General features: G+C 42.3%; 1 protein-coding gene across 2 annotated transcripts in view; it reads left to right on the forward strand.

Annotated features, from left to right (window-relative positions):
- Positions 1-22193, forward strand: part of COL27A1 (collagen type XXVII alpha 1 chain) — a 656744-nt gene that overhangs the window by 428341 nt on the left and 206210 nt on the right. For both annotated transcript variants that reach the window (XM_073600403.1, XM_073600404.1), the window contains exons 30-34: positions 6639-6683; positions 6766-6810; positions 6886-6939; positions 9739-9792; positions 17950-18003. In XM_073600403.1, the coding sequence (XP_073456504.1) occupies positions 6639-6683; positions 6766-6810; positions 6886-6939; positions 9739-9792; positions 17950-18003 (252 nt within the window). The remainder of the gene's footprint in view (positions 1-6638; positions 6684-6765; positions 6811-6885; positions 6940-9738; positions 9793-17949; positions 18004-22193) is intronic.

The raw sequence follows: 22193 nt of genomic DNA on the forward strand, positions 1-22193 counted from the left end.
TTTTTCAACCTCACCTACTATGTAACTATGTAATAAATCATTCATTCATTTTTGTATTCATCACCTTTTCTATTTTGGATACAGAGAGGAAAGATTACATCCCCTGACTGTTTTTTTTTTTTAGGTTGCCTGATTTCCTCTGATGAGATTTTGCATCATTTGGGGGTCTATTTATAAAAAAAATGGGTTGGAAGTATGTCACAATCATACACCCAGCCATCACAAATTGTGACCATATTTTGCCTAACAACATGTTGATTTTCTTACAATCATCAGCTCCATCTACAACCCCTGGCAAAAATTATGGAATCACCAGTCCTTGAGGATGTTCCTTCAGTTGTTTATTGTTGTAGAAAAAAAGCAGGTCACAGACATGGCCAAAAACTAAAGGCATTTCAAAAGGCAACTTTCTGGCATTAAGAAACACTAAAAGAAATCAAGAAAAATAATTGTGGTGGCCAGTAACAGTTAGATTAATAGAACAAGCACAGGGAATAAATTATGGAATCACTCAATTCTGAGGAAAAAATTATGGAATCACCCTGTAAATTTTCATTACAAACACTAACACCTGCATCAGATTAAATCTGCTTGTTAGTATGTAGGTAAAGAGGGTAAATCATCACGCAGTGTTGCACAAGATGTTGGTTGTTCACAGTCAGCTGTGTCTAAAACATGGACCAAATACAAACAACATGGGAAGGTGGTTAAAGGCAAGCATACTGGTAGACCAAGGAAGACATCAAAGCGTCAAGACAGAAAACTTAAAGCAATATGCCTTGAAAACAGAAAATGTACAACAAAACAAATGAGGAACAAATGGGAGGAAACTGGAGTCAACATCTGTGACCGAACTGTAAGAAACCGCCTAAAGGAAATGGGATTTACATACAGAAAAGCTAAAAGAAAGCCATCTCTAACACCTAAACACAAGAAAACAAGGTTACAATGGGCTAAGGAAAGGCAATCGTGGACTGTGGATGATTGGATGAAAGTCATATTCAGTGATGAATCTCGAATCTGCATTGGGCAAGGTGATGATGCTGGAACTTTTGTTTGGTGCCGTTCCAATGAGATTTATGCAGAGGACTGTCTGAAGAAAACATGCAAATTCCCACAGTCAATTATGATATGGGGCTGCATGTCAGGTAAAGGCACTGGGGAGATGGCTGTCATTAAATCTTTAATAAATGCACAGGTTTACATTGAAATTTTGGACACTTTTCTTATCCCATCTATTGAAAGGATGTTTGGTGATGATGAAATCATTTATCAAGATGATAATGCATCTTGCCATAGAGCAAAAACTGTGAAAAAATTCTTTGAAGAAAGACACATAAGGTCAATGTCATGGCCTGCAAACAGTCCGGATCTCAATCCAATTGAAAATCTGTGGTTGAGGTTAAAGAAAATGGTCCATGACAAGGCTCCAACCTGCAAAGATGATTTGGCAACAGCAATCAGAGAAGGCTGGAGCCAGATTAATGAAGAGTACTGTTTATCACTCATTAAGTCAATGCCTCAGAGACTGCAAGCAGTTATAAAAGCCAGAGGTGGTGCAACAAAGTACTAGTGATGTGTTGGAGTGTTATTTTGTTTGTTTTTCATGATTCCATAATTTTTTCCTCAGAGTTGAGTGATTCCATAATTTATTCCCTGTGCTTGTTCCATAAATCTAACTGTTACTGGCCACCACAATTATTTTTCTTGATTTCTTTTAGTGTTTCTTAAAGCCAGAAAGTTGCCATTTGAAATGCCTTTAGTTTTTGGCCATGTCTGTGATCTGCTTTTTTTCTACAACAATAAACAACTGAAGGAACATCCTCAAGGACTGGTGATTCCATAATTTTTGCCAGGGGTTGTAGTAGCCATAATAATTATTTTTCCCCTGAAACACATAATACCACATTAGAGCCAATAGATGAATTATATTATTATAATTGTTATTATAGGAATTCAACATATTAAAGTAGTTGTAAACCCCTGAAATTAAAATTTAACAATGCATAGCCCTCTGTAATATATACTAGCCTCAAACCAAAGCACCTAATGTGGTTCCTCTCCAATCTCCCCTCCCTCTGCTTTCTGCAAGAATCACATTTGTCAGTCTAACTCAACACCAAGCAATCCTGGGGGCAGATGATTGACAGCCTCAGCTGTGCATGTTTCCCTATGAGTGAATGTAGTCCATTAAGTCCACTCCCTCCACTCAGGTCTCAGATTTTACTGCGTTCTGCCTTCTGGAGCTAAGAAAAAAACTTTGATCTGTGTGTTTTAGAAGGCCGTAGAGGAGAGAGGGCTGCAGAGAAACAGGTACAACCTATGTAAGAGGATTTTTTTCAATCTCTGTATATCACCAGAGGCAAGTTACTTCACTTGGGTATATGTAAAGGTTTACAACCACTTTAGGAAAAATACATTCAGACTTCATGATGGCTAAGTAAATGTGTGTGAAATTTGACCAATTACTTTTTTATAAATAGACTCCTCGATGTTTAAGAGACATACAGCAAAAAAACCTGCCCCCACTCTAACTAAACGTTTTGGCTGGAGTCCTACTTTAAAGAGACACTGTGACACTGGCCATTTAGTGCAAAGTGACCGTGTATGCTGAAAGCCCACCTCCCCAGTACCTTATGCACCAATCCGCTCTCCTTTCCCACTTCGTTGGTACAATTCCTCTTTAAATAGCCTTTGTTTTTGAAGCAGGTCTGCTTGACCCAGTTGCTTCAGTTACAACTCGTAGGTGGAGAAAGGTGGATATTCTGTTTATCTGCCGCATATCATTTAATTGAAGATATTTTTATAATGGGCTCTTCTTCCTTAATGCTTTGAACTAAGGCTCCTCTGCTACAAAAGCAGTGTTTCATGATTCTACAGTGTCACAGAGATCCCCCCAATTCTCAGGGCTTCTTTCAAGAAGAATTAAACAAGTTTGAGGTTGAAGTATTTTCGCATTCCTCCTTCAGCACTGTGAATGAATTTGGCATTGTAGAGCAGCTCCTGTGACCTGTGTAAGGATACAACCAATCAGAATGCTTGCTGAACAGACCATTGCAAGGGGCACCTGTTAAAAGAAAGTTCTGTTGGCTATTCTGAGATAATTGGTCACTTTCCACAGGCTGAATTATAATGCAATAGCTAGAGCCTACATAGCACAAAACTTTTTCTATGTGCAATGGTAAAGTTTGACATTCTGATGAGGATAGGATGCTGGGAAATCACATTATCCGTGACAGAGCAGATCATCCGCACCCTGATTTCAGGAGGGGTTGGGAGGGAACGTTACCCGTCTTCCTGTTCCCACAGAGGTGTTGTTCTTTGTCATTGATTTGTTAAGCCACCCGCAGACAGTCTGTGTATGCAGTGATGCTTTCAGGCAGACTAAGCAATGCTGGGGGCATGCAGTGTGTCCACTGTAACAATCACCCCTGACCTGCAGAACACAAACTGACTGCTTTATTTTAACTGCATCAGTGATTTATGTGTCACTGGCCAAGGTAACATTCCTCCCTCTCTGATTACAGAGACTGCTCGACATTTTGTACTATATGAGCTGGCCAGAAGGTGCTAAATTCAGTGATGATAATTCACTTATAGCAAACAATTCTAGTTACTTAAGATTTTAGTGGTTTAGAAGCCAACACAGGCCCATAGTTGCAAGTGATTCAACCAATTTGTGCATTGCATATAATGATTGGCATATAGGATTTTCCTTGTGAGCAGTAGGGATGAGCCCAACACCCCCTGGTTCGGTTCGCAGCAGAACATGCGAACAGGCAAAAAATGAGTTGGAACACTTGAACATCGTTAAAGTCTATGGGACATGAACATGAAAAATCAAAAGTGCTAATTTTAAAGGATTATATGCAAGTTATGTCATTAAAGTGTTTAGGGACCTGGGTCCTGCCCCAGGGGACATGTATCAATGCAAAAAAAGTTTTAAAAACCACAGTTTTTTCGGGAGCAGTGATTTTAATGTTGATGGGGACAAGGGCCTCATTCCCACAACCCTTGCCCAGTGGTTGTTTGGGTCTGCGGGCGGGGGGGCTTATCGGAATCTGGAAGCCCCCTTTTACAAGGGGACCCCCAGATCCTGGCCTCCCCCCCTGTGTGAAATGGTAACAGGGTACAAATGTACCCCTACCTTTTCACAGAAAAGTGTGAAAATGGTAAAAATGACATGGCATGGCTTGGGGACAAGTTCTTTATTAAAAAAATAAAACTGTCCCACAAAGTCGTCTTCTTCTCTTGCTCCGCCAATGGACTGAAAAAGAAAAAAAAAATGCGACCGACCCGCCGCCATGGGAGGCACCCGCCGTAATGACCGTCCTCTCAGGTGACAGCTCTTTTATAACTGAGGGCGGGGCCACACGGAGACATCCCCGGGTGACCCTGCCCCCCTCTGATGCACGGGGACATCCTATGGCTTCCCCATAGCGTCAGAGGGGGCGGGGCCACCCGGTTACGTAAGGGGGGCCCCCTCCTTTCCTGCGGCCTGCCAGGTTGCGTGCTCGGATAAGGGTCTGGTATGGATTTTTGGGGGGACCCTATACCATTTTTTTTTTTATTTTGCCGCGGGGTTCCTGTATGGATTTTGAGGGAGGCCCCCACGCAATTTTTTTTTTAATTTTGGCGCGGGTTCCCCTTAATATCCATACCAGACCTGAAGGGCCTGGTATGGAATTTGGTGGGGACCCCCACGCAATTTTTTTTTAAAAAATTTTGGTTCAGGGTTCCCCTAATATTCATACCAGACCCAAAGGGCCTGGTAATGGACTGTGGGGGAATCCCATGCCGTTTTTTTCAATGACTTTTATGTGCATTTCCGGGACCGACAATTCATTATAGCCCTGCGAGTACTTTTGAATGACTTTTTTTCCTTTTAGAAATGTCATTTTGTGCAGGGACTGTTGTAAACATGGGAAACATGCACCACTTTACAGGCATACTATAGACACCCCCCAGGTACGAAATTTAAAGGAATATTTCACTTTTATTGTTTCACTTTAAGCATTATTAAAATCACTGTTCCCGAAAAAACAGACATTTTTAAGACTTTTTTTTGCATTGATACATGTCCCCTGGGGCAGGACCCGGGTCCCCAAACACTTCTTATGACCATACCATGCATATAAGCCTTTAAAATTAGCACTTTTTATTTCTCCCATAGACTTTTAAAAGGTGTGCCGCGGCTTTCGAATTTGCCGCGAACACCCCAAATTGTTCGCTGCTCGGCGAATACCCGATGTTCGAGTCGAACTTACGTTCAACTCGAACATCAGGCTCATTCCTAGTGAGCAGCAATGACTATTTTTGAGCTTCAATGTTGTCCATTACCACACTCAGGTTTTTCTAAGGTGTTCTTTGTGAGCATATTTGCATGCAGGACACTAGATTGGCACCACATGTATTTTATCTAACAGTTGTCCCCTCTTCATCACTGGGGGCCATATTGTCCTCTTCCCACAGACCATATTGTCCTTCTCCAATGGGGCCCGTATTACCCCCATCGGGGGCCGTATTGCCTTCCTCCCACAGAACCATTGTGAAGGTCATTCATTTTCTTTAGCTGAGCTCTCCAAATATTTGGGTATACTGGGAGCTTACCCACTTTATTCTTTAAGCAGTTTGTGTTTGTAGCATATAAGAGGCTGAGACTACTCAGTAATAATCTGGTGGAATGAATAGCCAGTGGGACATTGACACAACATGTATCTATATGTTCTTTTGAAAATAGTCTATTTAAAAAGACATTTTTAAGACCAAAATCCAAAATGAAAGTGATACATGCATTTCATTCAAAACCTGGGGGAAAAGCATAGAAACTGCTTCTCAAAATGCGACCTGCCTGGTTGTCATTCAGACTAGTATTGCCTGCTCCCTGCAGCTATTCTTTCCCCATTATTAAAATATCATGCCTTGTTCTGTGTCGAGGCAGCCATCTTGGTAGAGGAGCAGGACTTTGCATCCTCATCTCAAAGCCTGATGATTGATGAGAGGTGGAGGAAGCGCAGGTCCACAGAATAGATGAGGCAGAAAGAGGGGGATCCTTGCACTTGCAGTGCAGGTCCTTGGATACAGTTTCCTCTGTAGCAGGGAGAACAGTGAGCAGCACAGTCATGATATCACCAAATTCCCTATGTTCTGAGACTTGCAGTGAGAGGCAACAGTGCCTTAGATCCTAGACTGCCAATATACAGCTACAAGGCTGTAGACACGGGAGTTCCCAGGCACAGGAAGTGCACTGATATTTTTTAGAAGGCATTCAAGATAAAATATAGATTTTTCAGGTCACTGCTTAGAATTTACATTTTTAGATTTTCCCCAAAAAGATAACAATTCTTCACAGTTCACGTCCACTTTATCAATTTTACTGTAGTTCCACAGTCATTGCATGAGCTCAGTACAAATGACCTTCTGTTTTCATCACATTTTCTATGAAACAGAAGGATATTCTTATATGGACAAGGCTCTTAAACTGTACTGTCCAGTAATTTGGGATTTTTTGGTATAGTCGCAGTGGTGTCAGAAATCGTGCCATTGTACAAAATAGGCTGTATTACCCAGAGTAGAAGTTGATTTTATAGTTGGTGAATTTTTCTCATTATTGCATTAATGAAGTTATGTGTTTACAGGGACCTCATGGAGTGCAGGGCAAGGAAGGACTGGTTGGTCAACAGGTGCGTAGACACATTAGACATCTGAAATGATCATGGACAGATAGTAGATTGGCTACGTCATTTACATACTGTTTGTACACAGGGCAAGTTGGGAGAAAGAGGACCTGTAGGCCCACGTGGTTTTCTAGTAAGTAAAGATACATCACTTTCAGTTTTGAACTTTTCTTTTGCTGTAGTTGATCTACAATATATAATTTTACAGGGAATTCCAGGACCATCCGGCTCAACTGGGGAAAAAGGAATTCCAGGGAATCCAGTAAGTATCATTAATAACAATACTTAAAGTAGTTCTGAATTCTAAACCTCAATTAAATACAAAACACCCTGTACATTAGTAAGCCTCACCCCAATTTCCAAACACTTAAAGAGTAAAGAAGGGTGGTACAAAGAGTATGGGGAATAAACACAGTTTTACAACTGAATGTCATACTTTCAGCAGTCATAAATAGCATTGGAAATTTGTAAATGCCACATAGTCCATCCTATACTTGTCCTTCTGCTTCTCTGTTGAATATGATTCTCGGTCCTTTAAAATGCCATGTGCATTGTATTTTTCCTAGAATACACAAAGCTTGCCTATCACTTCTCCCCCCATCCTGTCCAAATAACCAAATATTTAAAATTATACATGGTGTCCATGTACCTTTGCCATATCTCTACTGAGAGAAGCCTGTAAACTGCCATTGCTGATACCCTTTTGAAAATGTAAGTTGCCTGGCTGTTTTTGGCGTCACTCCCCTTTGGAAGAAATATTTGGAATAAATATTCAGAAAGCGCCAGAAATCCTGATACTTGTTTTGGATCAGTCAGACAGCATAGATGACAAAGAATCCACATAAAAGCTAGAGCACTGGTATTTTCAGAAGTAAATCTCAGCAGTGGCAGGACATATTTTTCTGTCAATATGAGTCACCTCTACTAGAAATCTTCAATTACTACTGATACAGCGGGTAAAATAAGTATTGAACACGTCGCCATTTTTCTAGGTAAATATATTTCTAAAAGTGCTATTGACATGATATTTTCACCTCACGTCGGTAACAGCCCATGCAATCCGTACATACAAAGAAACCAAAACAAACAAGTACAGAGATAAAGTTATGTGTAATAAAATGAACAACACAGGGAAAAAATATTGCTAACATGCTAACTGAAATTTATTTAATACTTTGTACAAAATCCTTTGTTGGTAATGGCAGCTTCAAGACGTCTCCTGTATGGAGAAACTAGTCGTATGCATTGCTCAGGTGTGATTTTGACCCATTCTTCCACACAAACAGTCTTCAAATCTTGACGGTTCCGTGGGCCTCTTCTTTGAACTCTGTTCTTTATTTCTTTCCATAGATTTTCAATTTGATCCAAGCCAGAGGATTGGCTGGACCATTTAAGCAGCTTTATTTTCTTTCTTTGAAACCAACTGAGAGTTTCCTTGGCCTTTGGTTTGGGATCATTTTCATGCTGAAATCTCCACCCTTGTTTCATCTTCATCATCCTGGTAGATGGCAGCAGATTTTTTATCAAGAATGTCTTGGTACATTTTTCCATTCATTCTTCCTTCAATGAAAGGAAGTTTGCTAGTACCGTATGCTGAAAAACAGCTCCACACCATGATGTTCCCACCTCCAAACTTCACTGTTGATATGGTGTTTTTGGGTGATGTGCAGTGACCTCAAACATGGTGTGTATTGTGGCATCCAAAGAGTTCAATTTTGGTCTCATCTGACCCGACTATATTGTCCCAGTATTTCACAGGCATGAGTGCATTATTTGTTTTCTTTGAAACAATTGTACCTGCTAATTCCAGGTCTTTCTGAAGATCTCCACAAGTGTTCCTTGGCTTGTGGACAACTCTTCTGAATAACTCTTTTCACTCCTTTGCCAGAAATCTTGTGAGGAGCACCTGGTTGTGGCCGGTTTATGGTGAAATGATGTTCTTTTCACTTCCGGATTATGACCTCAACAGTGCTCACTGGAAGCATCCAGAAGTTTAGAAATCCTTCTGTAACCAATGCCATCAGTATGCTTGCAACAATAAGGTTGCGAAGGTCTTGAGAGAGCGCTTTGCTTTTACCCATCATAAGATGTTTCTTGTGTGACACCTTGGTAATGAGACACCTTTTTATAGGCCATCAGTTGAGACTGAACCAACTGATATTAATTTGCACTGACAAGGGGCGGGATTGCTTTCTAATTACTGATTTCATCCGGTGTCTTGGCTTTCCATGCCTTTTTTCCCTGTGTCATTCCCTGTGACATTCCATTTTATTATGCATAACTTAATTTCTGTACTTATTTGTTTTGGTGTCTTTGTATGTATGGATTGCATGGGTTGTCACTGACATGTGGTAAAAATTTCATGTCAATAGCACCTTTAGAAATATATTTACTTAGAAAAATGGTGGTATGTTCAATAATTCTTTTACCCTCTGTATAATCAGATAAAATTAAAGTGGCACTAAAGGCAGGATTACTTACTTTTGCTTCAGCAGCCCTTCACCCACAAGGTCCCTCACCTACATCTTCTCCATGGCTTCTTTCAGGCCTTAGGTCATCCTGATTGGCCAGCGACAAATAACTTTTTCAATACTAAATGGCTGTTCCCTTAAATAGACATGAGACCGTTCAAAAATGTGAAAATATTTCAATTTATTGTTTTAAATTTTAGAAATATAATGACTGAACAATAAAAACTCAACTAAACCCTAGCTACGTATTAGTGTATACAATATACAACAATAAATCTTGTTCTCCTTTACTTTTTTTAACTGCCAAGTGTAGCAACAAGTACCATGTGCTGACAGGCCACTGTTCAGGTGAGTGGATTGGATCACTTGAGAGCCAGGCTGTTGCTTTGTGTGAGAGATCCACAGTCTGACTCTGTTATGTGCTGTCAGCAAAGTAAAATTGCCTCATACAGTATGTATTACTGTATAAGCAGAATGACTACATTACATTAATATATAGCAAGGGTTTAATTTTGGCTTGAAGGTTTTAGGGAAATTAAGAAATTATATCCCTTTTAACGTAAATGAATGTTAATATTTTACCGTTTTAGGGGCCACCTGGACCTGCAGGACCTGTGGGGGCTATGGGAGAAATTGGACATAAGGTATTTATACAGTAAACTCAGAGGCAGCATTTGGAAGCAAACTCTTTTTTTAATCAGCCCCTATTGGATTAATCATCAATGTATGAGTTAGGAGTCACACAACAAATGATCATTTAATGTTGCTGCTTTATGTGTATTCACTGTAGGGTAACAGCTGAACTAGGGAATGTCCTCTTAATATTCCCTTGGGACTAGTTTGATTCAGTATCAGTTCTAAATGAGCATAATGTTTACAACTGTATATAATATGATATTGGGCCAAGTAGTATCATCTTCTTTGCACACACACAAAACGCTGACCTGCTTCGCTTCGGAATATTTTTTCAGCCCTCATATCTAAACATCTGAACATTAAAAACAAATGTTAAAATCATTATAAACTCGTTACAGTTTGTGTACCCAGCCCACAAAGTAATCTGGGGTTTAGAAATGACATTTCTGGCTTCATGATTTGGCTACAAAGTAAGTTTTAGTGAACTTTATCCTTAGCTTTTTTTTTTTTCCAAATAACATTTTTATTATTTTCCATTTTTGCAGTACAATATGCAATAACAGTTGGCGTTTGTGACAGTAGTACAGTAGTGTTGAATTCTTGTACACAGTATCAATAATCAAATGCCATGTTCCAATATTAAAGTTTTACAAAATGCCAGCTTAGTGTCATCGTCTTCCATGTACTATATTTGCTGGTAAGTTTATAATCTTACTGTAAAAGCAGAATCAAAACTTAGTTATCTGTTGCTAAGAAGTTGCAGGTATGTATAACATAAAGAAAAAGAGGTGGGTAGTGGAGAGAGAGGGGGTTAGAGAGGGGGGGTATAGTAGGTATATCAACGGTGGTGTTACCTGGTCATGGTGGGTCCTCCCGGAGGTGCCATAGCTCCCAGACCCTGTTATGTGCTTCCAATGTATCCTGTATTCTAGCTGTCATCTTTTCCATCACTTCTATGTCCTTTATTCTAGTGTACAGGTCCTCAGCAGAGGGGGGTGAGGAACGCTTCCAATGTAATGCTATAAGGCATCTTGCCGCCGTCAGTATGTGACGTACCAGTTTTTTATATGGGGTGGGAAATTTAGGCGGCGGTAGGCCCAGGAGGAAGAATTTCGGGGAAGCCTGGATCTGTGTGTCCAGGAGGCGTTCCAGTAGCTGCTGGACCGTGGACCAATAAGGAGTCAACATTGGGCAGCTCCAGTATATATGTAGGAAGGTGCCCCTCGCTCCCTGGCATCTCCAGCATCTATCGGAACTTTTGGGGAATATAGTATGGAGAACATCTGGGGTCATATACCACAGCATGAGGATTTTATAGGAGTTTTCTTTATATAATGAACACATTGAACTCTTCGCTGTTTGATTCCAGATTATCTGCCATTGCGAGATAGGGAGTTCCTCCCCAAGGATCCCCTCCCATCTAGTCATATACAGGTGTTTACCCTGGCTGTCTTCTGAGAAGACGTTCAAAATCTTGTATATGCTCGATATAAGCCCCCTCTGATTATTGCCCGCTAAGATTGTTGTTTCAAACGCTGATGGTGGTGAAAATTGTAGGGTGGGTGTAATAGTGAGTGCGTAGTGCCGAATTTGTAGATACCCGTAGAGTGCCTGTCTGGGGAGGTCATGTTTAGTTTGTAGTTCGCTGAATGGCAGCAGTTTCCTTGTTCTGGGGTCCACCAGGTTTCCATAGTGGAACAAGTTCCGGGCTGTCCAATGATGTGACATTTGGTAGGTTAGACTGTCCGGCACTTTGGGGTTACAAATAAAAGAGGTCAGGAGCGATCTATCTGAGGAGAGATTATGTTTGGGGGCCAGGGTGCGCCACAGCCGTCTCAAGTGGGACATGGGACCCAGCATACGCTCAGGGGCTACGTCCGCATTCGCACTCCACAGCAGATTATTTGGATGTATGGGAGCAAGCCATAGTTTTTCGATTTCGGTCCATTTGTTATAAGATTTGTGGGTATACCAGGAGGCTATCGCTCGTAATTGAGCTGCGTGATAATATTTAATAATATTAGGGAACGCCAATCCCCCTTCATTGCGGGATGCCATGAGTACCGACCTCGGGACCCTGTGCCTTTTGTAATTCCATGTGAACTGTAATAGATCGGATTGGAGTTTTTTCAGATGGGCAATCGGGATTGGTATAGGTAGTGTTTGGAAGAGATATAAAAGCCTTGGGAGGATAGTCATTTTTATTGAGGCTATTCTACCTAGTAGAGAGATGTGGTGTTTTTTCCATTGAGTCAGTGAGGATCTTATAGATCGAAACAGTGATGGGAAATTTTCTTGGTATATGGTACTAAATTTGGGTGTAATAAATATGCCTAGATATTTCAGGGAATTTGTTTTCCATGTGAATGGAAAATTAGATTTTAAAAGTGAGACCTCGTTAGGAGGAATGTTAATTGGGAGGGCCTCTGATTTTGATGCATTTATCTTATACCCTGATAATGCGCGGAAGCGATCTAGTTCTGTTTGCAGAATTGGAAGAGTGATATGAGGTTGAGTCACTGAGAGTATGATATCATCTGCAAAAAGGGAGATTTTAAACTCCCTCCCTCTAACTGATATTCCTCGTATGTCTGGGTTTCTCCTAATGGATGCGGCTAGGGGTTCGACGCAGAGTGCAAATAGCAGGGGCGAGAGTGGGCATCCCTGCCTGGTCCCGTTCGCCACTGAGAATGTAGGGGATAATGCAAAGGGGGTCCTGACTTGGGATGTTGGGCCTGTGTATAAATGTCTGATTGCTTGTAGGAAGGGGCCTCGAAAGCCCATGAATTGTAGAGTGGCAAATAGAAAGGGCCATCCCAAGCGATCAAACGCTTTTTCTGCGTCTAAACTGAGCAACAGTGCCGCCTGGTGTTCTCTATTCACCACTTCCACCAGGTCTATGATTTTTCTGGTATTGTCTCCAGCCTGACGCATCGGGACGAACCCTACCTGGTCTTTATGGACCAGTGAGGGGAGAATCTGGTTTAGGCGATTGGAAAGTAGTTTGGTGAAAATTTTAAGGTCGGAGTTCAGTAATGCAATGGGTCTGTAATTGGTACATAGGGAGGGGTCTTTGTCTGGTTTAGGAATTAAGGTGATAAAAGAACGGTGCATGTCCAGTGGTATATCGGCCTTGTGAAGAAAGGCATGGAAGACCTTGCTCATATGTGGAAGCAGTGTGGGGAGAAATGTCTTATAATATTCATATGGGAATCCGTCGGGTCCCGGGGCTTTATGGGACGGGATTTAATGGTCATCTCTATCTCCTCATCTGTAATCTGTGTGTTCAAGGTTAGTAGGTCGGAGGGTGTTAAGTGGGGGACTCCACTGCGTTCTAAGTATTCTCGCATTTTATAAGACAGGTCGGGGGAAGGGGGATTGCTAGGTATGTCTGGGTTATTGTATAAGTGTTTATAGAAGTCCGCAAAAACTTGAGCTATTTCTTTGGGGTGGGAGACTATATGTCCCGACTTATTTTTAATCTGATGTGGTGTCTGCATGTGGAATTTGTCCCGCAGTTTGTTAGCTAAAAGGGAATGTGCTTTGTTACCTTTATCGTAGTATATTTGCTTTAGTCTTGTCAGTGCTTTTTCTACCTGGCCTAGTGCGAATTCCTTCAGGGTTGTGCGAAGGCTAATGACCTTCCGGAGCAAGGGTATGGAAGGGGTGGCTTGAAGTTTGCGTTCAGACACTCTAAGGTCCTGTTCAGTTTTTAGCTTTGCGGCTAGGGAATCTTTTTTCATTGCGGAGGACAAGGCTATGCATTTGCCGCGTAGGACTGCCTTGTGGGCCTCCCAGAGGGTGGTTGGCGATATATCCGGTGTGTTGTTTTCAATGAAGTAGTGTTTTAAGGTGGTATTTAGTTCGACCTGGGAAGGGAGGTGCTGAAGGAGAAATGAGTTAAGCCTCCAGTTGTAGGGTTTACGGTTGGGATTATCTAGTTCTAGCTCTAGTAGAATCGGGGCATGATCCGACCACGAGATGGGGAGTATTTGAGCTTTTCGTGTAAGTCTGAGTGTATGGTTGTTAACAAAGAAATAATCTATTCGTGAGTGTGTATGGTGGGGGGCGGAGTAAAATGTATACTGCCGATCTCCCGGGTGAAGGGCCCTCCAGGCATCAAAGAGCGCATAGCGTCTGGAGATTTGTCGAAACAGTCTAGAGCCCCGGAGGACACCTGGTGGAGATACCCTGGAGCCCACCACCTGGCGATCGACAGTTGCTGATTGTACAAAATTGAAATCTCCCCCCACCACTAAGATCCCGGGGGCTGACTTGAAAAGACGCTTGTATATTTTAGAGAGGAGATTGTGTTGTTTAGTGTTAGGCGCGTATATCGCGCACAGCATAATAGGTTGTGTATGCCAGTGCCCCTGTAGAATAATAAAGTGGCCCTTAGGGTCGGAGTAATGGTTTGTGCAGGTGAAGGGGGTTCCCTTTTTGAATAATATAGCCACTCCTGCTTTTTTTTGGGTGCCAGATGAGAGATAGACCTCCGGGAAGTATTTGGAGGCGAATGCGAACGAGCCTTCCTTATTGAAATGTGTCTCCTGTACCATTACGATATCAGCTCCCGACTGTCTGAACTCCCGCAGTGCCAAATGCCTTTTTCTGTTAGAGTTCAGGCCGTGTACATTTAGGGATAGTAACTTTGCCATCTAATTATATGTGGGTAGGTGTGTGTTTGCTTACCTAGTGATGGAGCACCAGGGCCTGGGGATAAAGGACCAGGATCCGACACCATCCGGGAGGAAACCAGGACCGCTCACCCGCACCGCTGCGGGAGGTTGATTCCTACAGTAAGGGGAAGAGGAGGGAGAGGGCTGGGAGAGAAGAAGAAGGTTAAGTAAGACCAGGTGGTGATAGAACGCACACATTAGCAAACTATAAGTGGCCAATAGGCCTAAGTAACACGGAATTCCAAGTGTCCGTCCGCCGGTCGCTCTATTGGGGCGGCCGGGGGGGGGCCACCAGGGGATCCGTAACCAATGTAGAAATATAAAACACTTATTTAACTTCCTGAACTAAAAATCAGGAACGGGGGGGGGAGGAGACGAACGGTAATGCGTCTACTCTCCTGGAGCTCGATCATAGCAAGCCCTTGGTATTTATGTGAACTGTGGCGTAGGGGCAATTTGGGGGGTACTGAGCTAGTATGTTTGACCAAACGTTTAGTCCTGGACATGAAAAGTCAATACGTTGAGTTAATCACGTCTTGCAGTTTGGTGTGGACTGTGGTAGAGCAGTGACGTTGATCAGCGTCTGGGTTTGGCTGGTTTGCGGGGTACTTCTGGGTTTCGAGGCCGGTTTGAGGAAGATACTTTCTGCCATACTGTAGGCGGTGATGGGGAGATGGTTACTAAGTCCCATTCCGGTAGCTGTGGAGGTTGTATTTCCAGGGTATTGCAGAATACTCGGAGATCTTCGGGGTATCGCAGAACTGCGGAGGTTCCCTGTAGTTTTGCTGTGAGAGTGAAGGGGAAACCCCATCTATAGGGGATTGCTTTGTTTTGCAGCTCTTGTAGTAGTGGTTGAAGAAGTCTTCGTTTCTGTAGGGTGATCCAGGACAGGTCAGGGTAAAGCTGAATTTGTGTCCCAGCAAAGGTGATTTTGCGTGTTATTCGTGCTTGTTTCATGATGGATTCTTTAAGGGGATAAGAAGTGATTCTGCAAATGATATCCCTTGGTTTTGATGCAGGGCCTTTAGGTCGCAGTGCTCGATGGGCTCTGTCCATCTCTATATGTTTCGTAAGGGGTTCTCCCAGTAGGTTGTTGAAAATGGTTTGCAAGGTGGTTTGCAGGTCTTCGCTGCCCTCTGACTCCGGGACACCTCTTATTCGGATGTTGTTGCGGCGCCCCCTGTTGTCCAGGTCCTCTATGTGTCTTTGCATATCTCTAAGGAGAGAACGGTGCTCCGCTCCCTGGAGCTGTGTTCTGTGGACTGCTAACTTGGTTTCTTGGATCTCCTCCTCCGCCACTTCCACTCTATCTGCTAAATGTTTGAGTCCCGTTTGGAGGACCTGGATTTCAGAACGGCAGGTTGATTTGACATCCTCTATGAGTTGTTTGAAATCTTGTTTGGTGGGCATCTCTTGAAAATAAGCGTGCCATGGGGGTGGTATATATTGGTCATGTATATGGCCCGCTCGGTGGTCTGGCGAGGCTGGTGCCGGAGGGGGGGAGCGTGGGCTAAGTGAGCCCGCCTCGGGTGGCCGATGGGATCCTGTAACAGGGGGGTCCCACGGTTCATTCCACATCAGGGCCTGCGGCAGTTGGGGGGGTCCCTCATGATGGGTAGCTGTTGAGGAGCCTGGGGGGGCGCTGGCCTTTTGTGCGTATGTGAGGATATTAGAGGGCAGCTGTTTAGAGACACCATTGTCTCCGGATCTGGAAAGTCTCTGCGTCTTGGGTGGGGGGGGGGACGCTGCCATGGCCCATAGTGTCCCATCCTCTCCCCCTGGTGAGAGATGCAGATCCGCTGATGGGCGAGCGGGACCTGGAAGGGGTGGAAAGTCCTGGGAGAGAACTGATGGTGTTGGAGATAGAGGAGACTGGTCCTGGAGGTAGGGATCTGAAGCCGCGCGTAGCAGCCGTGGAAATGCCGCCGAGCACTGAGTATAGTGCTGTGAGGAGGTGGGTGGTCCGGATGGCTGCGGCGCATGTGTCTGCCAGGCCTGGGGGTCGGGGGAGGTGGATGGACTCACCGGTCCTGTGTGTGTTGCTGGAGAGACCGAGCCTGTCATCGCTGGAGAGGATTCGGCGTGCACTCGCTGCTGTGTGGGCTGCGGCAGTTGGTCTCGTGGAGAGCTCCGTCCTCCCTGTGCCTGTGTGATCGGCGCCATCTTGGATCCTCCGGCCGGGATGTTCTCTGGCTGGAGAAAGAAGGACCGGAGGTCCGTAGAGGTCCCCGGAGGGGGTTGAGATGTACCTCTGCACCGTGAGGATCGGGTGGTCCGCGATCTGCCCATGTGAGGATGAGTTTTCGACCCCCAAATTGCCAATATTGCTGCGGGCTGCAGGAGCTAGGAGATCAAGCGTCCATTAAGGTCGGCTTCCTATCCTTAGCTTTTAAAAACTATAGGATGGGAGCTAGGTATGATGAACTGGGCAGAACTGGGTCTAAATGTGGGGTCAGAATATATGATCCTTTTTTTTTTTTTATATAGTTTTTATTTCACTCTTTAGCAAAACACATTACAAACAGTACATTACAACAGAAAATAGCCTGCAAAACAGGCGGAACAATAACCGTCATATAGTACATAACAATGAGAACAATAAAAAAATGTAATGCACATCAGTAACAGAGTCCTCTTATCTATCTCTTGGAACATTAGAAATCTGATCACATGGAAAACATCAGTGCAAAACAAAGCCCCTGGAACACATTATTCTTAACCACATAGCACTCATATGTAAGCGGGGGTCCGATCAGGTCAGGCTTAAGCCAAGAGAACGTTTGAACCTGAGTATGGACATATATGAGAATCAGGAAGAATCAGAAAAGGGAAGGGAGGAAAAAGAAAAAAAGGGGGAGAGGTGGGGGTAAAGGGCACAAAGACTTGTGCCCATCAAGAAAGCCAAAGGTGCAGAGTAGCTGATCTTTACTGGAATGGAGCCAGTGCAACCTGAGAGGGTGAGTACGAGGCATAGTCGCGCATATTTTGAAAGTCATGCCAGTTAATACCACATTGTATGGAATTGTTCCTCTTTACATTTTCATACATTTCACATTTCTTCGTCCGGCATGTGATGTCATCACATGCCAGATGAAGGGGTCTTGCGTGACACCTAAACATTGTTTGTGATGTAATCATAACTCAATAAAGACTTTTGGACTCAACTTGAAGATCCGTGGTGTGCTGGCAAATATCGACACTGTGTCATGTAAAATCCAGTCTCCAGCTGGTGGTTGCTGCAGCACCCAGTATCTTTTCAGGAAGGTGTGCAATGGGCTTATATGGATGGTTATCTCTGATTTGAAGTAATATGCAAAACTAAAAAAAAATTGGACTCAAGTATTGTTTTTAAATTTGCAATTCACACGACTCAATAGTTCCCATATCCACACTGCCAGATAAAATTAAAATCTTTACAAAGAAGTAGTTTCTTTTTACCATGAAAACAAATGTCTTAAATAGTTAACTGGTCTCAATGTATTCCAGGGACCTCCAGGGGCAAAGGGAGAACCGGGACCACCAGGTGAACCAGGAATGAAGGTGAGACATAGCTTTGGCTATCTGGAAGTGGACACTTGTACAAGATGAGATTTTAAGGAAAATTCATAGAGCAATTGATAGTGGGTGCCTGTTTTCTATGCCTTAAAATTCTGAAAGTCATCGCTGTTGTTTGATATACAGTGTCTAAAAGCCCACAAATGTATGAAGTCACATGGCTTGGAATGGAAATGGGCACAGGGAGCGCCGAGTGCCAAGCCCAGTGCAGAATAGCTCTCTACTTACAACAATGATGAAATGATTATTGGGATAAGATTTAGGCTTCGGGTTAAGGGTCTGTTTTAACGATTAGAAGTATTAGGATTGAGGATTAGGGTTAGCATGAGGTTAAATATTAGGAGCAAGTTAAGTGTCTATAATAACATTTAGGTTAATGGTTACCCATTTGAGGGAATTTAAGTTTCATTTGTGGCTTAGGGTACATTTTAGGGTTTCGGGGGAGGAAAAGTGTGTGGGTCACAATAAGTTTTGGATTGTCCAGGGCACTTTACAATTGTTTCTGGCATTAACCAGGCTTTGGAAACCATTGTACCATGAAATAGTGCCCTATAGGTGACAATCTACCTACATTTGCATGTTTATTCACACAGACTGGATGTTAAACAGATCTCTTTAAAATCTATAGACTGGCCCCTTCCTTATCTACCTGTACATCAATGCTATTTCCATGCATAGTTGGCCACCAGCAGTTTGAATGTTGGATCCTTCACTCTTTTGCGTTGGCCATAAATGGGACAGTTTTCCAATATGCCAAAGATCCTACAACCTTCTCCAGCAGTGTTTTTGGTATACAACAAGATAATAAAATCATTCTTTGCAGGCCACCACTAATGAGTGATGTTATCTGTACAAAACAAAGCAGTTACTTGCACATAGCGCTAGACTGACAAACAATCTTTGGTAAAAATCATTCCGTTTTTGAATAGTCATTTTTCACTTCATAGGGACAGGACATCTTAAATTAAGGAATGCCTTTATCTAGTAGTACTTTTGCTTTGTGAGAAATTACCTTTGATGCATCACTAAAATAGAGATGAAAATTTAGCTTGTGAAAAATGCTGGAGAGTTAAATTGTGGTTTCTTAAAGCAATTTTGTGTGTTTACCAATGAAGGGCAGTACAACAGGTAATTTCCCCTCCCCATCAGAAAATATTCACTATTCAATTGCTCCTCCATCGCTACATTCAGCTGCTGAGCAGGAAGGGAAATATCTGGTAATTTCAGATATGAAAGAGCATGTGACTCCAATCCCTTATCGTGGTGACAGCACTGCTGGTACTTGCTGATTGCTCCAGCGCTGTCACATGAGGTGGGGAAAGAGCCCTCCTGGTGGCTAAAAGAAGGGTATGTTGCTGGGGATAAAGGAAATTAAAGTGATACTAAACACATACTATTTATATTATATAATCCCTTCTCTTTATGTATATGGTTGAAGACACTGTATTTATTTTAATTAAAAAAATAAACAAATCAGAGTACCGTTTTTCATAATCGATATACAGCTGTCATGGGACCTAGCTCTTTCCCATCCCATCTGCAGGAAAAAATTAGTGGAAGCTTCTAGTTACATGTTAAAAAAAAAGCCTTTGAAATACAAAGGAAAAATACATAATTAATATCAAATAAATGTTTTACATTGTCATACAAGTATGTATTTGAACTCAAATCTGGTGTGGGCTATCTAGGGGGAGGTTCTGCCAAACACAACCTGTTTCACATCCCTCCATCCTGTGTCTATTGTTTGTATGAGCTTAGACTTACAGGGAGTTAATGCCTCTATCAATCAACATGTAATATTCCACCCCATTGTGTTTAGCTGTTAAGTGGGCGTGGATGAGGAGCGAGAGAGTGGGCTTTCATTTATCTGGAGTGTATATGCCCACTTGTGTGACTCTATAGCCACTTGGGCAGCACAGAATAAAAAAAGGGAGGAAATGAGCAGTTTAGAAGGGGGCAGAAACTGGAGCATGCTCAGTAGATCTGGGAAAGGCTGGTTTACACAATCTGTCTGCAGCGGGGGCACAGATAAAGAGGGAGGAACAGTAAACTGCAGGATCAGCCAGATTTTTTTTGTAGAATACAGAAATAAATTCCATAGTGACTGAGTGAGTATGAACATAATGTAATACAGCATGTGTTGACAGTTTTTAACCACTTCAATACTGGACACATTTACCCCCTTCCTGTCAAAGCCAATTATCAACTTTTAATGCTGTCGCACTTTGAATAACAGTTGCGCGGTCATGCAACATTGTACCCAAATTTAATTTTTATAATTTTGTTCACACAAATAGAGCTTCCTTTTGGTGGTATTTAATCACCACTGGGTTTTTACTTTTTGCTAAATAAATGATAAAAAACTGAAAACTTTGAAAATAAACGTGTTTTTCTTTGTTTCTGTTATAAAATTTTGCAAATAAATAATCTTTCTTGAAAAATTTAGATCAGAGTGTATTCTGCTACATAAAAATAACCCAAATCAATGTAGATTATTTAGTCTGTAGGAAAGTTTTATAGAGTCCACTGATGGCCTATCTCATTTCTCGAGGACCGAAAATGCCAGTACAGTACAAATACCCCCCAAATGACCCTTTTTGGAAAGTAGAGAGTCCAAGGTATTTAGTAAGAGGCATGGTGAGTTTTTTGAAGTTGTAAGTTTTTGTCAGAATTTTTTGGAAAAGTAAGAAATTAAAAAAAAAAAACTTTTTTTTTTAACATATTGTCACCAGTGCAGTAAAGCCTTATATAAAGGGTGTGGCGGTGAACAACAGGGACGCTGTCTGATGACAGTACAAAAAAAATAAAAATCTATATTTTTATTTCTTACATTTCCTTTTTAAGGAATCTTTTTTTTATTTTTTTAACGCACTGTAACCAGAGCAATATAATGTTACCATAGTAACATTCTACTACTCTGGGAAAGTGATCAGGATTCTTTTTTTTTACACATTATATTTGCATATAGCAATGCATTACATTGCTACAAGCAAGCATTTTACTGAATGAAACAGATTCATTCAGTCTGTTTTGTTTTGATTGGCCAGAGCTAATCACATGGTACAGATGGGCTGTGATTGTCCCTGTCTGTACCATGTGATCACACTGACCAATCATAGCTAGCAACACAGTTATATTTAATGGATGGCATGAAAGGAAGCCATCTATTGTTTACAACTCATTTGACCTGCTGTGATGCAGCATGGCGATCACATGGTACTAGCAACAAGTCGGTACTGCGATCATCGGCCGTGTCCCGTGGACGCAGCCTGTGGCAGATCGCGCAGCTGCGCGATTGGCGCATCCTGACAGGACGTCATGTTACACCCAGTCAGGATAATTGAACCACCGGTCGGCCGTCAATTTGCTATTGGCCTGGTTGGAAGGTGTTAATGATGTGGGTTTACTGACACTTTAAAGTGAACCTAGGGATTGCCCTGGTATGAATAAAGTAAAGATTTGTTTTAAGCCCCGTTCACAGCCATGCAATTTGTAATGCAATATGACGGTTCCAAATCGCATGACATGTCACACCCCAATGTCGACAATGTAACCATTCAAATTGCTGCGACTCTGAAAAAGGTTCCTGCCCTATTTTTTGGTGATTTCATTGCAACTAGCATAGACTTCTGTTAAACGAAGTTGCAAGCCGCAATGAAATCGGAGGTGCAAATTGCACTGATTTGCAACTTTAAAGTAGCGTGTTTTTAAAGTTACACCAGTGGGAACCAGTGCTAAATCTCCTAAAGGTCTCCTGTGCTGAGCTACAGTGCCTTGAAAAAGTATTCATACCCCTTGAAATTTTCCACGTTTTGCCACATTAGCACCAAAAACATAAATGTATTTTATTGGGATTTTATAAGATAGACCAACACAAAGTGGCAAATTGTGAAGTGGAAGGGATATGATAAATGGTTTTCAAAATATTTTACAAATATCTTAAAAGTGTGGTGTGCATTTGTATTCAGCCCCCTTTACACTGATACCCCTAACTAAATTCTAGTGTCACCAATTGCCTTTAGAAGTCACCTAATTAGTAAATAGAGTCCACCTGTGTGCAATTTAATCTCAGTATAAATACAGCTGTTCTGTGAAGTCCTCAGAGGTTTGTTTGAGAACCTTAGTGAACAAACAGCATTATGAAGGCCAATGGACACGCCAGACAGGTCAGGGAT

This window comes from Aquarana catesbeiana, linkage group LG09 (genome assembly GCF_042186555.1).
Source record: "Aquarana catesbeiana isolate 2022-GZ linkage group LG09, ASM4218655v1, whole genome shotgun sequence".
NCBI classification, from domain to species: Eukaryota; Metazoa; Chordata; class Amphibia; order Anura; family Ranidae; genus Aquarana; species Aquarana catesbeiana.